The 15,659-nt window shown below is 47.8% G+C and overlaps 1 protein-coding gene and 1 non-coding gene across 3 annotated transcripts in view; one reads left to right on the top strand and one right to left on the bottom strand.

Moving 5' to 3' along the window:
- Window positions 1-1,645: 1,645 nt before the first annotated feature.
- The window catches only part of Ttll6 (tubulin tyrosine ligase like 6), a 40,886-nt gene continuing 26,872 nt past the window's right edge, over window positions 1,646-15,659 (top strand). Inside the window, exons 1-4 of one of the 2 annotated variants that reach the window (XM_052759438.1) lie at window positions 1,646-1,750; window positions 10,586-11,796; window positions 12,414-12,532; window positions 12,676-12,806. In XM_052759438.1, coding sequence (XP_052615398.1) covers window positions 12,512-12,532; window positions 12,676-12,806 — 152 coding nt within the window. In that variant the 5' untranslated portion in view covers window positions 1,646-1,750; window positions 10,586-11,796; window positions 12,414-12,511. Of the gene's footprint in view, window positions 1,751-10,585; window positions 11,797-11,981; window positions 12,533-12,675; window positions 12,807-15,659 lie in introns of those variants that run through there. The other variant, XM_052759437.1, reaches the window with a different exon arrangement.
- On the bottom strand, window positions 3,475-3,581 carry LOC128123491 (U6 spliceosomal RNA). Its single transcript, XR_008222674.1, has one exon. It is a non-coding gene; the product is annotated as a U6 spliceosomal RNA (small nuclear RNA).

The following is a 15,659-nucleotide window of genomic DNA, read 5'->3' as shown; positions in this document are numbered from 1 at the left end:
GGTGCCTCACCCCTTCTCCTGCATTTGCCCGTTATTGCATAACTCCAGGACACACTCATTGGCACAGTTCCCAGGAAAGCTGCTAAGAACTGTAGCAAGTCCTTCTCTGTATGCCAGCTCCTAAATAACAAACAACACAAGACTTAACATTGGCTGGCGACTCTGCCTCTCTTCTTCCAGGAGCCTCTCCGTCCCCAGAAGTCCCGCCTAATTTCTTCCTGCCTAGCTATTGGCCATTCAGCTCTTTATCAAACCAATCACGGTGACACATCTTCACACAGTGTAAGGGAATATTCCGCAACAAAGAACCCCAAGGGAAAGTTTCCTGGATTAGTTTAGATCAGACACTTAGCTTCGACCTCTTCCTTTAGTGCTTGCCGCTAAAGGTTTCCGCGTTTCTTGTGCCTACATTTCCTCTCAGGCTGCTTGCAAAGGTTTTCAGCAGTGAGGATCCATTCACTATCCTACTTCTTGAGACTAAACCTTTGCCGCAGGAACGGCCACATTTCAGTGACATCAAGTCAAGCACCTAAAAAATTAAGAATGAAGAGGAAGACAAAGTTGTAGCTCAGTCGGCAGAGTACTTGCCTAGCATGTTCAAAGCCCTGGGATCAGTCCCCAGGATGGTTAAACAGCATGGGTAAACCCGGTGTAGTAACGCACACCTGTGATCCCAGATGTAGAGACAAAAGGATCAACGTCCCAGGCCAAAAAGCCTTGTCCGAAACAAAACCCCACTGTTTAAAAACACAGCAGCTTCAAATCAATCCTTTGATCTTTCAACAAATGCTGAACTAACTCTTGCAGGAAGAACTTTTTTTTTTCTTTCTGCCTGTCTGTCTTTACAGGCAGTTTGGCAGGTGGGCAGTATAGATTAAGAAAGGAGGAAACGAAAAGACTGAATCCAGTCACTACAGAGGTTCCCCACCCTAAACACAATCAAATGAAACCCCTGCTCCCTTCAGTCACACCGACTCTGCAGTCGGTGTGGGCGGCCTTCGTTTGCTGGTCGGTTCAGTGCAGACCGTGATCCCTCCAAATTCTGGAAGAGACGTCATGATCCAATAAGCCGGAGCGGCTCATTATAGGTTTGCAATACTCATTACACTGTGAAAGACGCTGACCCTCGGAGAGCCCACGGCCTGAAAAAACTACTGATTCCGTGCTTTTAATCCACTGCTCTCTCCCCGAGCATCCAGCTTCTGGTCCGGGATAAGTACTTGTCTCTAGAGAATCTAAAACCAAAGTAAGCCTGTCTCTCCCGGCCGACCTGAAGAGCAGCAGCTTTGGGTGGCCGCGTTCCACCCGCCCCTGTGCAGCGCCCCCACCCCCCTCCCATCGCCCGAACCCAGGGGTGTGGGGGTGGGGTGGGGGGCGCGGGCGGGGCGGGGCCAGGCGGAGACGCGCTCCGGGCGCTAGGCAGCGGAGCCCGAGCGTCCTCCGCGTCTCCAGGGACAACCTAGGCGCTTCCCTCCGCGGGCGGGCGCAGTGACGGTTAATCAGATTCCCGACCGAGGGGGCATGGCCGCCTGCTGCAGGGGCCAATCGAAAGCCTGGGAGGCCCTATATGCAAATATGAGGGCCGGGCGGACCCGAGGTTAGGAGGGGCGCAGGTCGGGGTCGCCGTCCCGGGCATGTGGCAGCCAATGGGAGCCTGGTTCCTTGCTCCGTGGAGGTGTGGGTCGGCTAGGGTGGTTGCGAGAGATGAGAGCTTCCCAACCGTGGAGAGCCCCGGCAGTAGCCATAGCGGGTAAGGAAGCTCGGAAACCCGATGCTGGCCCTAAATCGCCGCCTCTTACTGCCGTTTCCCTAAAATACTGGCTCTACCCAGGGCCACCCCTCTGCCTTCCTCGATGGCGTTCCCAGAGGCCAGCCTCTCACCCTCACCAACCCTAGGCTCCCGACGTGGTTCATCACTTCTCTGTTCATCACTTCCCGCCCTTCCATACCTAACCACCGGGGCGCAGTCCCTTAGATACCAACCATCTCCGGGACACTGGAGGAACTCCTCACCTCTTCCCCCTACCCACGCCGGATCTGTCATCATTTTTAACTTCGTCTGAAGAATCCTTCTAGAAAGACAGTTTTGTTGGTTTATTTTTCCTGCCTGGAATAACCCATGCCTACCTACATCGATGCCTTTCCCGTTTCAGCTCTTTCTTTTGCCTCTCACTTTTATTTGTTTGTTTGTTTGTTTGGCCCGTCCTGAATACTCTTCGAGCCTTGAGAAAGTTGTTTAGAATTTGAGCTCCAGGGAAATATATCCTTTACTTTTGGGAACAAAATGGGGAGGGAACTAAATGTTCATGAACTGCTGTTATGTGCCAGGCGCTCCCAAATTTTTGTTTAGTATTTGTACTAGTTCTATCATTCATGTATGTCGTCATCACCATTTTGGGGTGCTGGAGATCGAACCCAGGGGCTTGGGCAAGTGCTTCAACGACGAATCCCCACCCCCACTCCCTCCCCCATATCCTTACTTGATAATATGGTACTTATTTTGAACCAAGCACTACTTGAAAAGCGGTAGAAATACCGGCTGGGTCTTTAGAAGGAGATGAATAGTATCTTTATTTAGGAGGGAAGTGAGGTAGAAAGAGGTCACTACCTACGGTCACCACTGTAGAAAGCAAGAGAGTACAAGGCATGGCTGTCACTCAGCTGCCATCCCAGCCCCTTGGGGGATGCGGAGGAAAGAGAATTTTAAACTTGGGGTCAGCCTAGGCTGCATAGTGAGACCCCGTGGAAAGGAAAAACAAGAAAGGAAATAGAGATGGTATGTGGATCCAGGTTTACCTAGGCTGATATTTTCCCGAGTGTCGTGGAGGAAATGGCTGGCCATGACCCTGGCCTGAAAATTGCATCTTTAAAACAAACAACTAAGTGAATGAAAGAAAGGAAATTGCACCTTCTAATATCACAAAATGCCCCCAGTTTCTAGCAGAATAAAAGATGGCATCTGAGTGGGCAAGACTCCTATTGCTGCCAGTCAGTCTGGCTGGCCTGTTATTCTTGGCACTGGCTGGATTGCGCGGGCAGATCGCGGGCAGACCTAATGTAATCACTAGCTCTCCTCTGGCTGCTCCTTCTGAGAGTCTTGCTATGTTTCTCAAGTTAACCTGGAGCTTGGTCACATAGCCCCAGATCTTCTCCTCAGCCCTCGCAGCCTCAACCCCCTGAGTCCTGGGCTTACACTCAGGAGCCACTGTGCCTCTGGGGGTGAAGTTCTTTTTTTTTTTTTTTTTTTTTATTATTATTTATTTATTATGTATACTGTGTTCTGTCTGCATGTATGCCTGCAGGCCAGAAGAGGGCACCAGATCTCATTACAGATGGTTGCAGATGGTTGTGAGCCACCATGTGATAGCTGGGAATTGAACTCAGGATCTCTGGAAGACCAGTCAGTACTCTTAACCTCTGAGCCATCTCTCCAGCCCCTCCCTCCCTTTTTTTAAAAAAGATTTTTTATTTAAAAAATTTATGGAACGCTTCACGAATTTGCGTGCCATCCTTGTGCAGGGGCCACGCTAATCTTCTCTGTACTGTTCCAATTTTAGTATCTGTGCTGCCGAAGCGAGCATGGGGGTGACGTTCTTTTCCTCCCGGTGCTCTTGTATTCCCGGAGAAGACAGAGAATAAAGGAGTGATAACTTGGCTGTTTGTGCCCCGTTAAATCAGAAGGCTAAACCAAAGCTAGATCCGGAGTGTTCTTTTTTTTTTCTTTTTCTTTTTCCTTTTGTCCATTGACTATTTTCCCAACAGCTGTCCACTGGAGACCTTCCTAGGGATGCTTCTAGTGGGAGAATGACCCAAAGATGACAAGGGGGATGATGAAGGAAAGCCTGTTACTGAGGAAGGAGAAGGAGGTCATGGGCAGACAATACAGGAAAGTCTTTGGCTCTCTATGTGTTCCTACAGACTCGGAAGAGTGTGGGCTTTGAAACACAGATAATAGAGCCTGGCTGACCGTCAAGATGGCTTCCCCCATCATTCTTGTTAGTCAGCCCTCCAACTATTCTTTCCTGCTGTTTATAGGACTCTGGTATTCGTTCAGTCTTGCAAAAGAAAGCTCTAAAAAAAATTTCCGCCCTTTGGAACAATGCCAGGGGACGAAGAGTCGAAAACACGTTTAATCCTTCAGAAGTGGACGCAAGGCCTGCACGGTGGGGTGTTGGTGAACCCTTCACTTAGGAAGTGGAAGGTCAAGGCTAGCCACCCTGGGTTACATGAGACCCTAAGTCACAAAGCAAAAGCAAAAACAAATAAACAAACAAACAAATACACGCTTTCCCTCAAAAAAGAAAAAAGAAAAGAATAAGGACCTAGTTACCAACTGTTCTCCCAAACAACCTGCCGAGCCTTTGCAGGGCCGTGGCAGTACTCACTGCCTCCCCCTGGTGGCCAACGCGGGGCACTTCCATGCGGTCTAACTAGGATTGGTTGGTTATTCTTGACTTGGAAGATCTCAAGATCAAACTGGTGCTAACAAGCGGGGAATCATCAGTGTCTCAAGTATCCTATTTGGAAAGGTGAAATGGACATTTTTATGCCATTAGGAGAAACTGAAGGTGCCATTGTGTGTTAATACATTAATAACAACTTCTGGTCTTCTGTTTGAGGGGGGTTGTTTGCTTTTGTTTTTGTTTTGTTTTGTTTTTGAGACAGGGTCTCACTATGTATCTCTGGCTGGACTGCAACTTACAATGTAGACCAGGCTGGCCTTAAACTCACAGAAATCTGAGTACCTCTGCTTCCCAAGTGCTGAGACTAAAGCTGTGCATCACCTCGATTGAAAATACACACACACACACATATATAATACATGTATATGTATACATATATACATACATACATACATACATACATACATACATACATACATACATATATATATATATATATATATATATATAGAGAGAGAGAGAGAGAGAGAGAGAGAGAGTCTTGCTTGTAACCCAGGCTAGCCGGGAACTCTTGGTGACCCTTCTTTATCAGCCTCCCATGTGCGTGAGTTGTAGGCATACACCACCGTGCCTGACTTAACCTTCTCTTCTGAGCTCTCCAAGGGTCTTGGTCTGTTTTGTCTGCCTGCTGTCCTTGCTAAAAGGAAGACAGTGGAGGTAGGGGCTGGAATTTTGGTCCTGGCTGCCATGACTTGGTCTCTAGCTATGGTCAGTTCTCCTCTAATCCAGATGAGTGTTGTTAGTATGTGCATGTGCTTGCCTGAGCGAAAGCTGTCCTGAAAATAAGTGGGTGGTTGAATTAGATTTTCTTCAAGGTTTCTCCCTCCTGTAATATTGAGGGATTCCTTGAGAGCTTAGAAAATGTTTTAAATACATTCCTAGGTTTGATCCTCGGCATCCCATAAACTGGATGTGGTGGTATACACCTGTAAGCCCAGAAATTGGGAGATAGAGGCAGGAAGATTAGAAGTTTAAGGTCAGTTTGGCTGCTTAGCAAGCTTGAGGCCAGTCTGGGTTTAGCTGGGTCAATTCTATGTTTTTTCTGATATCATAAAATTAAAATTGGGTGGGAGGTAATGGGGTATGGGCTGATGGTAGACCATGTGCCTAGCTTTTTTAAGGCCCCAAGTTCAATCCTCATTCAACAAAAATGAATGGATGAATGATTTTTCATTGATCCCCGGGTGAAGCAGTTTTTATTCTAACTCAGAATTGCTTGGGAAAAAAAAATGTCAGGGGCACTAACATAGGGTTCAGGAGCAGAGTGCTCACCCACCATCCTGTGTGAGGTCTGGGCTCAATCCACAGTTCTACAAAAGGAAACTAACAGACCCTCTGCTTACAGGCTAATAATATGCAGGAACACAACTAGGAAGTTCAGACGTTTGTGTGGACAGGCATACAGTACCAGCGAGAAAATCAGGTCAGGCCTGGCTCAGTTCATGATCGCTGAGGCAGGAGGCTGGAGTTCAAGGCCAACTACTGCTCCATAGAGTTCTAGGCCTTATGAGAAAACTGATACACTCGCCCATGGTCAAGAAAGCAGAGTGGGTGGGCAGTGGCTCGGAAGGCGAAAGGACCTGCCACCAGGCCTTGATGACCCGAGTTTGACCCCTGAGATCCACGTGGTGGAAGAAAGAACTGTTTTCGCAAGTTGTTCTTTGACCTCCACAACATGCCATGGCATATACACACGTGCACACATACACACCTACACATGCACATAAAAGAAATACAATTTCACTTAAAAAAAGAAAATGGGGTGGGGGTTGAGCCAAGTGTGAACAAAAAATAAGGGTTGAGGAGATAGCCGGGAGGGTGAATTGTTTGCTGGGCAAGCATTAGGATCCCAGTCCCCAGTGTATCTATTCCCAAGACTGGTGGGACAGAGACAGGCAGAACTCAGGGACAGAGACAGGGGCAGAGACAGGGGCAGAGACAGGGCCAGAGACAGGCAGAGACAGGGGCAGAGACAGGACCAGAGACAGGCAGAGCTCAGGGGCAGAGACAGGGGCAGAGACAGGGGCAGACAGGGGCAGAGACAGGCAGAGCTCAGGGGCTCACTGGCGAGCCAGTCAAGCCAAAAGGACAGGCTGCAGGTTCGGTGAGAAATCCTGTCTCAAAAAATGAAGTGGTGAGCAATAGGTGAAGACTTTGACCTCTGGCCTCTCCGCACGCACGCATGGGCAAATGCACCTGCACAAATGCACACACACACACACACACACACACACACACACACACACACACATACACACACACACCACATGCACAGACCCCCCCCCAAAAAATCAATTCTCTCAACGGTATTATAAACATAAAGCTGCTTGTCACTTGGTTTCTGTGTCAGAGACACTACAAGAATGCGAAAGATATATTAAGGAGAGTCACTCAGCTGTTCTTTATTGTTGGCATGAAGGAATGTAGACCTACTTTGAAAAAGGAAAGAGAAATCTGTGTTTTTAATAAGAAATGTGCATTTTCTACTTCTTGGGAAGTACTCCTACTGAGCAACTGTAGCAATAACCACAGTCTCCTGTGGGCCAGTGGGATGTTTCTGCAGGCCAGATTTGGGGTGCAAGTCTGCCCCAGGCACGGTTTTAAGATGTTCCTTCAGGAGTGTTTGGAGAGAAGGCAACAGGAGTCGGCCTTGGACATGAAACAGGGTGCAGAGTGCGAGGGGAGAGAAGGGCAAGGGAGAGGGCCTGGTGGCTCACGCCTATAATCCTAACTCTCGGGAACTGGAGGCGGGGAAACAACCATCATGGGCTGGGTGTCCAGGATCCAGGTTTGGGTCCCAGCATCCGTGTGGCAGCTAACATCCATCTGTGACCTCAGCTCTGGAGGATCTGCTGCCCTCCTGTGGCCTTCACAGGCACTGCACATATGTGCGGCACAAACACAGATACAAGCAAAACACCCACACACCTAAAATGAAAATTTAGAGAAAGGGACCAAGGCCAAAGCCAAGCTAATTCACATGTAGCAAGGACTGCTGTTTGCCATCTCGCACCTGTTTCAGGTTCCATCTAGGTGGCTCTTGTATTGTATGGAGGCTGGAGGACAGGGCAGGCAGGATGGGGACAAGAAGGCATGAGGACCCATTCCTCTAAAAGTGCATAGGTTTGGTCTCTTGTTGTGTGTGCTGGGGCTCTGTCACACAAGAGCAAACAGAACTGGACTTCGTGTTTGCAACAGGGTCTTAGTCTTATCATTTAAGTCACACTGGCCTAGAAGTCACGGTTTTCAACCCCACAACTGCTTTTGTTTGTTTGTTTGTTCCCTTTTGTTAATGCCATCAAGTTCTTCTCTTTGAGGCAGACATGATTTACTCTTACCACTTGGGCAAGGCCCTAAAAAAGGCACCAACAACACACAATTCCAGAGTTCAAAATCGGGGTCAGTTTCTCGCCAAGTTAACATTAACCTTTAGGTAAACGAGCCACTCCTGTGCAAGGCCTTGGTAAAGAGGAGCATTGTTGAAGGCCTGGGGAGTGGAACTGGTCGTTTACCTGTGAGGAAGGGAGCAGCCCAAGGCCAAGACTTGATGTTCCCCAGTTCTCTCGAACGTTGCCAAGTTCGCTGGGAACGTTGACTCATACAGCCGGCAGAGGTTTTCTCTGTTGTTTGTCCTGAGGGCAGCCATGTTTCCGAGAGGGAAGAAGTAAGCCCGATCCTTGGCCAGTGCAGCGGTTCTGCCCTCCTCCCCAGGGGTGGTGGCGAGCATTTACTTAGAACATGTATTTGAAAATCCTTGGCAAAGCCACAGAAGTATGTCACATGAAGGAGTGTAAGGGCGCTGTGGTGTCAAAGACACGGCTGTGGAGTGTAGGTGTTGTCTAGAATTAGCAAGTTTGGATGGAAAAGGGAGGTGATTCCTAAGAGAGCCAGTGACTCTGGAGAGGTTGCTATAATCGCCTATTGCTGGAGGTAGTTAGCTGAAATTGTTAAAATCCCCGTGGGATGTAACATGGTGAACACACACACACACACACACACACACACACACACACACACCAGAAACTGCACAATCTTCTGAGCCATTTAATCCCTTAATATTGTCTTTTGAAGACAGTCTCATGTAGTCCAGGCTGGCCTCTAACTGAATTCACTGAGGATGATCTTGAACTCCCGACCCTCTTGCATTCACCTGCCAAGTGCTGGGAATTACACGTGCAAAAATCACCCTCAAAAGCTGGGTGTAGGGGGTACATATAACTCTGACATTTATGGGGATGAGAAAGGAGAATTGAGTTGGAGGCCAGCCTGGGCTACACAGTGAGACACTGTCTCAAATAAACAGACAGACAAGAGAGAACAATCCCCAAAGAAGAAAAAGTCCCTCTCTACATGAAAATGTATTTCTTGTTTTTCCTCTTCAGGCAATGGGGGGTGGGGAGAGGGTGTCGTCTCTCTAGACTCAGTAATCCTCCTGCCTCAGCTTCCCTAGTAGCCAGACCTTAGCCACCATCCCCAGCTTGAAAATATGTTTTAGGATGTTTAGATAATATCAAAATTGGAAGCAACTGTTATGTCCAGTAATAAGGCAAGGGTTGGTTTCCTTTAGATACAAGCCTTCCGTGGAATGTTTCATAGCCCTTAAAAACCAGGAACATGCCGGGCGGTGGTGGCGCACGCCTTTAATCCCAGCACTTGGGAGGCAGAGCCAGGCGGATCTCAGTGAATCTGAGGCCAGCCTGGTCTACAGAGTGAGATCCAGGACAGCCAGGACTGTTACATAGAGAAACCCTGTCTCAAAAAACCAAAAAACAAAACAAAACAAACACCAGGAACATGCTGGTCGTAGAGCTGGCTCCACAGGTAAGCATGCTTCACAAGAAGCCTGATTCCAGAACCCACACAACAGGAGGGAACCGACTCCTACAAATTTTTCTCTAACACATATACAGACTAAAAAAAAAAAAGAGCAAAAATAAATATACCTAGGGACATGCAAATTTTGCCAAAATAAATGTCCCTTTATGGTATGATATTAAATAGGCAGAAAGAAGCTATAAAATGGGTAATATGATGTCAGAATGATTACAATTAGAATTTAAGAATTAAAGAGAATTCATAGCCAAGGCCAAGTTGCTTTGTTAGAGCAGGCAAGCCACAGGCGACTTTTGTTGTTGTTATTGGTGTGTTTTGTAGACAGGGTTTCTCTGCATAGTCCTGGCTGTCCTGGAACTAGCTCTGTAGACCAGGCTGGCCTCGAACTCACAGACATCTGCCTGCCACCATCTCCTGGTTACCCTCTTATTTTTAAGACCTTCTTTGATATGATTTCAATAATAATCTGAATGATAATAAATTTTTTTTTTGTCTTTTAATCCGAAGAGTGTGTGTGGACAGAACAGGTAGTAAGCAGCAGAAGGCCTGTGGCCATCAAAGGAGAGGGGCTGGAGTGATGAGGTTGTGGGAGGGTAGACTGGGAGGGAGTGGGAGCACCGTGAAATAAATGGGCTGTATGACCATAGGAGCCTTGCCTGCGAGGGGTGTGGTCTGAGTGGGCCTGAAGACCTGGGTTACATAGAAGTGGAGTAAGTGTGTTCCTAAAGAGCTGTGGATGCTGAACACTGGATACACACACACACACACACACACACACACTCGGGGGCTGGAGAGATGTCTCTGCAGTTTACAGCGGGTATGGGTTTTCCAGGAGACCTGAGTTCCGTCCCCAGTACCCACATCTATTGATTTACAACCTCCTATGTGCCTTAATTCATGCCTGCATCTTGCTGTGTGGGAGACCGAATGCAGCACTGCAACGGTTAACAGACCTCAGCCCGCCTCCAGTGCACCCTCGGGACTCAGTACCTCAGCTAGGAAGGCTTGAGACTTAGTTCTGAGGCCCTCTCCAGACACACACTCACTGCAATAATAAGATTGTTTACCAGGTGGTACCCAGCAGAGCAGCTCAGCCTCTCTCTGAAAACCCCAGATGGCCAAAACCAAGGCCGGGGTTGGCTAAGTGCGTCCCCAAGGTCAGAGTCCTTTGCAAAGGTGGAATTAGCTCTCGAGGGGGGTGCACGTTTATAAACTCCCACATGAGCACGGGAGGAGGGCCCCCTGCAGGTGGAACCACGCAACTGCTGTTCGCTCTGCCCTCTCTCCAGGGAGGGCTGGCGTTTCTCCAGAGCCTCCTCCGGGGCCAGGAAGATGCTACAGTGCCTGACTTCGGAAAGTGAGGAAGGGGGCGAAGAGAGGGAGGAGAGTTCTACAGAAGATCTAGAAGAGCTAGAAGAATTTGTCACCCTGGCTTTTGTGAAAGAGAACACACAAAAGAGGCTTCAGAATGCCCCGCAGCATGGCAAGAAGAAGAGGAAGAAAAAAAGGTTAGTATTGGAAAACGAGGAGTTGGGGCGGGGGTGCAGATCAGTGTTGATAAGATCAGGAAGGACCGGAGGGAAGAGGGCCTTGGCTGATGAGAGGAAAGGGAGACACCATGGGCTTGGCTTGTCAAGATCACACTACTTTCAGTTCACATAAAAGAAGTCACTTTCAGTGTTCTGTTTTATGGAATCCCATAATAGTGTGTATAACCCGGAGTCACACCTTGTTCTGATTTTTGTTCTATTTGTGTTTAAATGCTTTTTAAAGACTGGGTGGGGAGGGAGCTCCGTGCTGAAGGAGTAGGAACAGTTTCCCTTCCGAAGTGTAAGCGCGCGTGAGTCCTGGGAATTTCACATCCTCGGGGTGTAACAGGACCACGGTGACTTACCAGAGCTCGTGCATCCTGGTTCTGGGTTAACACTCAGCTGTGCCTGGCCGAGAGCTTGTCTACTTTCTAAATCGCTTCCCTTAGTGGGGAGAGAAGAAGGGGATGATATTTTAGCCAGAAATGAATGTGTGACTTTTAAAATTCCTGTCCCTGTGTGGCTGGTGATGTAAAAAATAAAAAAGCACAGGGACCACTGGGAATGCAGCGTAGAGTTAAGAGTGCTTACCTTTCAGGTGGGAGACCCTGGGTTCAAATCCCATTGCTGACAAAATTAAAAAGGGGGTGGCGGCAATGATGTTAACATGAAGCTGAAAGCAAAATTAACCCTGATTGTAATAAATATATAATGGAATGTATACATATATACAAATAATAACAGACTATATAAATAATGACAGACCTACAAGTCCATGGTCCTACACCCCTTTGCAACCTCATTCTTAGTGATGGGATGGGCAGGCCCTGCAGGCTTAGTGTGGCAGCTGGGCGTGCATGTCTGGTCCCAGCCCTGTGTTCTGGTCAGGGTGTCTGTCTCTGTCTTGCTGTCTGCCTTTTTCTTTTCCAGATGATTGGTGATTAATCTATCCAACTGCCGCTACGACAGTGGTGAGCATCTGTGGTCAAGGGACCTGTGATGGAGACAGAGGTTGGGAATAGGTCCCTTCTGTGTGTGCCCGAGGGTGAGAAACAGGCTCTCCAGATCCTTGGTTCTCCTGGTTCTGTAAACCGTTAGAGAAAACTGAGAATCTCACTCTAACGGTCACAGACCGGGGCCACAGTGGTGATCACCACCCTTAGTCTTATTTATTTGTGTGTGTATTTGAGGTAGGGTTTCACTAAGTAGCTCAGGCTAGACTCATTGTGTCACATGTTATTTCTACCCACCAATTTACCTCACTGATTAAGCCTGGCGCTAGGTTATGGTTAAGAATTAGTTTACATGCAGGGCTTAGTGTTTGGAGGCAAGCCTGCTCCCTAGGAAAGGGAAGAGGTCAGTCCTAACATTCATCCCATATAGCCAGGATGTATCCTTCAACAACAATTCCATTCTCTACTCTTTCTTTGCTCTGTCCACAAGGCGAGGTGGCTTCCGGTCCCAAGGATCCAGCTCTCCTGTAGCAATACTTGGTCTGGGATGCGTAGGAAAGAGACCTCCCCACAAGAGCTCTTTCCTGCTTCTGTGCTTCACGGACCCTTCCCTTCTTTCTTCAACTCCTTCGCAGTGCGCAGGGCAGCGCAGCAGTATGGCCTTCAGGAGGCGGGAGACAAGGATGACTGGACTCTCTACTGGACGGACTTCTCAGTGTCGCTGGAGCGAGTGATGGAAATGAAGAGTTACCAGGTGTGTGTCCCTCCCTGGATGGGTGGCATCTCGCCAGCGCTGGCCCCATGTTGATCGCTGGCTCTTCAAGGGATCTCATGGTACTCCCATAGCCCTGCTTCCACTCAGCCAGAATTGCTCATGAGTTCTGGTTTCCTTTGCAGAAAATCAATCATTTTCCCGGGATGAGTGAGATCTGCCGCAAGGACTTGCTGGCCCGGAATATGAGCCGGATGCTAAAGCTGTTTCCTAAGGACTTCCATTTCTTCCCTAGGACGTGGTGTCTTCCCGCTGAGTAAGTGCCCTTTCTAGCTCTTCTCCAGCCCATTGTTCTTTTTCCTCTTCGTCCTGGTTCCCTGGCCACCACACTCTTCCTGTGCGACCTTCTGCGTTTCTCCCTACTGTTGGGAAAGAAAAAGGCTGAGGGTGTGTCCAAGGTTGAGAGAACACAGGCTCTGCCTGTAAAATGGAGTGACAACCAGGGGCTGGGTGCCCTGGAGGCTGGACCCACAGTTAGGATGGAGGTTTGTTCTGACCCTGAAAGCTGTTGGATTTGAACTTGTTCCAACCACTTACCTGTGCAGTTTCTGAATTTTTAGGGAGAAAATGGGGCTGTGGTTGGCACCTAGAGCAGGAGCAAAGAAGGCTGCCCCAGCCTGTCCCGTTTGATGGCGTGGACAGCCACCAACCCTTCCTTTCAAAAGTAGACATCCACTCCCAGAACGTGAATTCTCTAGAGCAGTGGTTCTCAACCTTCCTAATGCTGTGGCCCTTCAATACAGTTCCTAGTGTTGTGCTGACCCCAACCATAAAAGTATTTTCACTGCTACTTCATAACTGTGATTCTGCTACGGTTATGAATCACATTGCAGATATCTGTGTTTTCTCATGGTCTTAGTGACACCCGTGAAAGGGTCGTTCCATCCCTGAAGGGGTCACAACCCACAGGTTAAGAACCACTGTTCTAGATCCTTCCCCAAGTAGCAAGAAAAAAAAAAAAAAGACCTGGGGTACAACGAGGGCTTGTGAAGGGTGGTGGCAGTGAAGACATGTCGCTATCTGAATTATATTCCAATGGACTGGAGGGTTGAGTCAGCAGCAGCTAGGAGCGCTTGTTGCTCTTGCAGAGGACCCAGGTTTGGTCCCCAGCATCCAAATGGTACACGTACATATTTGTAGGCAAAACTCACACATAAAATTTTAAAAATCTAAAAAGATGTTTTAAAAAGAATTACATTCACACAGCACAGAATCCCATCCTCTCCTCTTCGCCCAGGCTTCCCTAAACTAAGGCTTGAAGACTCTTCATAAAGTGTCTGGAACAATCTTCAGGGCTTAGCATCAACTTCAAAGGTAGTGTGTTTGCCATTCAGACAACAGGAGCCTCAGATTTCACAGCCTTTGTGGACATTGTAGCCACTAGCTTCCTCAGTGGACAGACGATTCCTTTGAGATAAAGCACAAAACACATGCATAGCAAGGCTGACACACTTTAATTCATTAATTCAGTTCCTTTCCTTTTCATCCACCTTTATTTATTTATTTTTCATTTTTATTCATTTACTTTTTTTCTATTATCAGCTTGATACAGTACAAATTCTTTTTTTTTTTTTTTTTTGGTTTTTTCGAGACAGGGTTTCTCTGTGTAGCTTTGCACCTTTTCCTGGAACTCACTTGGTAGCCCAGGCTGGCCTCGAACTCACAGAGATCCGCCTGGCTCTGCCTCCCGAGTGCTGGGATTAAAGGCATGCGCCACCACCGCCCGGCTCAAATTCTTATCCTAATAGTGAAATGTTTCATTGAGGCTTGCCCAGTGATTGCGTAAAACCAAAACTTATTTTAAGCCACAGTCATCCTAGGGTCCCCCCTGCTAGGTAGCCTCCCTGTTTCTGTGGGTTGCAGTCTGATTGTTCTTTGCTTTATATCTAGTATCCACTTATGAGTGAGTACATACCATGTTTGTCCTTCTGGGTTTGGGTTACCTCACTCAGGATGATATTTTCTAGTTCCATCCATTTGCCTGTAAATTTCATGCTGTCATTTTTTCTCTGCTGAGTAGTACTCCATTGTGTATATGTACCACATTTTCTTAGTCCATTCTTCAGTTGACGGGCATCTAGGTTGTTTCCAGGTTCTGGTTATTACGAATAATGCTGCTATGAACATAGCTGAGCATGTATCTTTGTGGTATGATTGAGCATTCCTTGGGTATATGCCCAAGAGTGGTATGGCTGGTTCTTGAGGTAGATCGATTCCCAATTTTCTGAGAAACCGCCATACTGATTTTCACCTTTATTTTTTGAGAAAAGACCTCACTATATAGCCAAGGCTAGCCCAAACTCTCAGTCTGCCTGCTTCAGCCTCCTAAATGTTGGAAGTACAGGTACATGCCACCATGTCCACTTTTAATTTAGTTTCTTTCTTTCTTCAGAGAACACTTTTTTTTTAGACATGGCATCATGTAGCCCAGGCTGGCCTTGAATTTGCTATGTAAATAAGGTTGTTCTTGAGCTGCTGAACTTTTGCCTTCACCTCTTGAGTGTTGGGATTCCAGGTGTGTGCTATTATACCCAGTTTATATGACTGTGGAGACTGAACCTGGAGCTTCATACAAGCTAGGCAAGCACCCTATCAGCTGACCTACATCTCCATCCTCAAGCACACTTTCTTCAGAGTGCATTCAAGGGTGTGATCTGCCTTCCTGTGCTCCTGGCTTCAGTGGAGGCATCGCAGTGAGACACTGAAGTCCAGACCTGAGTAAGAGATGGTGGTCCAGGTCACGCTATTGTCAGCCGGGGGCAAAACTCCAAATCTATGTGTAGACACAAGTCGAGCTGCCTGGGGCACCTCCCATCACTCAGCCCAGTTTGTATCATATAACTAAGGAACACGTGAGTCAGCCTCATTGTTCACATGGTGTAGCTGATGGAGAGGAAGAAGCGAAGCCAATAAAGGGTTATACAGTTGGGAATTGGTGTGTGTGGGGCTTGAATCCAGGGTAAATTCCCAAACGCTCAATGTCTCTTGACTGCTGGGCCACTGAGTGTCTGTCCTCTCGACTGCTGGACCACTGAGTGTCTGTCTGTCTGTCAGCACCAGGACTTTGTTCCATCGGTAGCTTCTCTTTCCTGTTTTCATAAAGAACCTC

This window comes from Peromyscus californicus, unplaced genomic scaffold (assembly GCF_007827085.1).
Source record: "Peromyscus californicus insignis strain IS unplaced genomic scaffold, ASM782708v3 Scaffold_3__1_contigs__length_106647218, whole genome shotgun sequence".
In the NCBI taxonomy this organism is placed as follows: Eukaryota; Metazoa; Chordata; class Mammalia; order Rodentia; family Cricetidae; genus Peromyscus; species Peromyscus californicus.
This window is presented reverse-complemented; position numbering and strand designations above follow the sequence as displayed.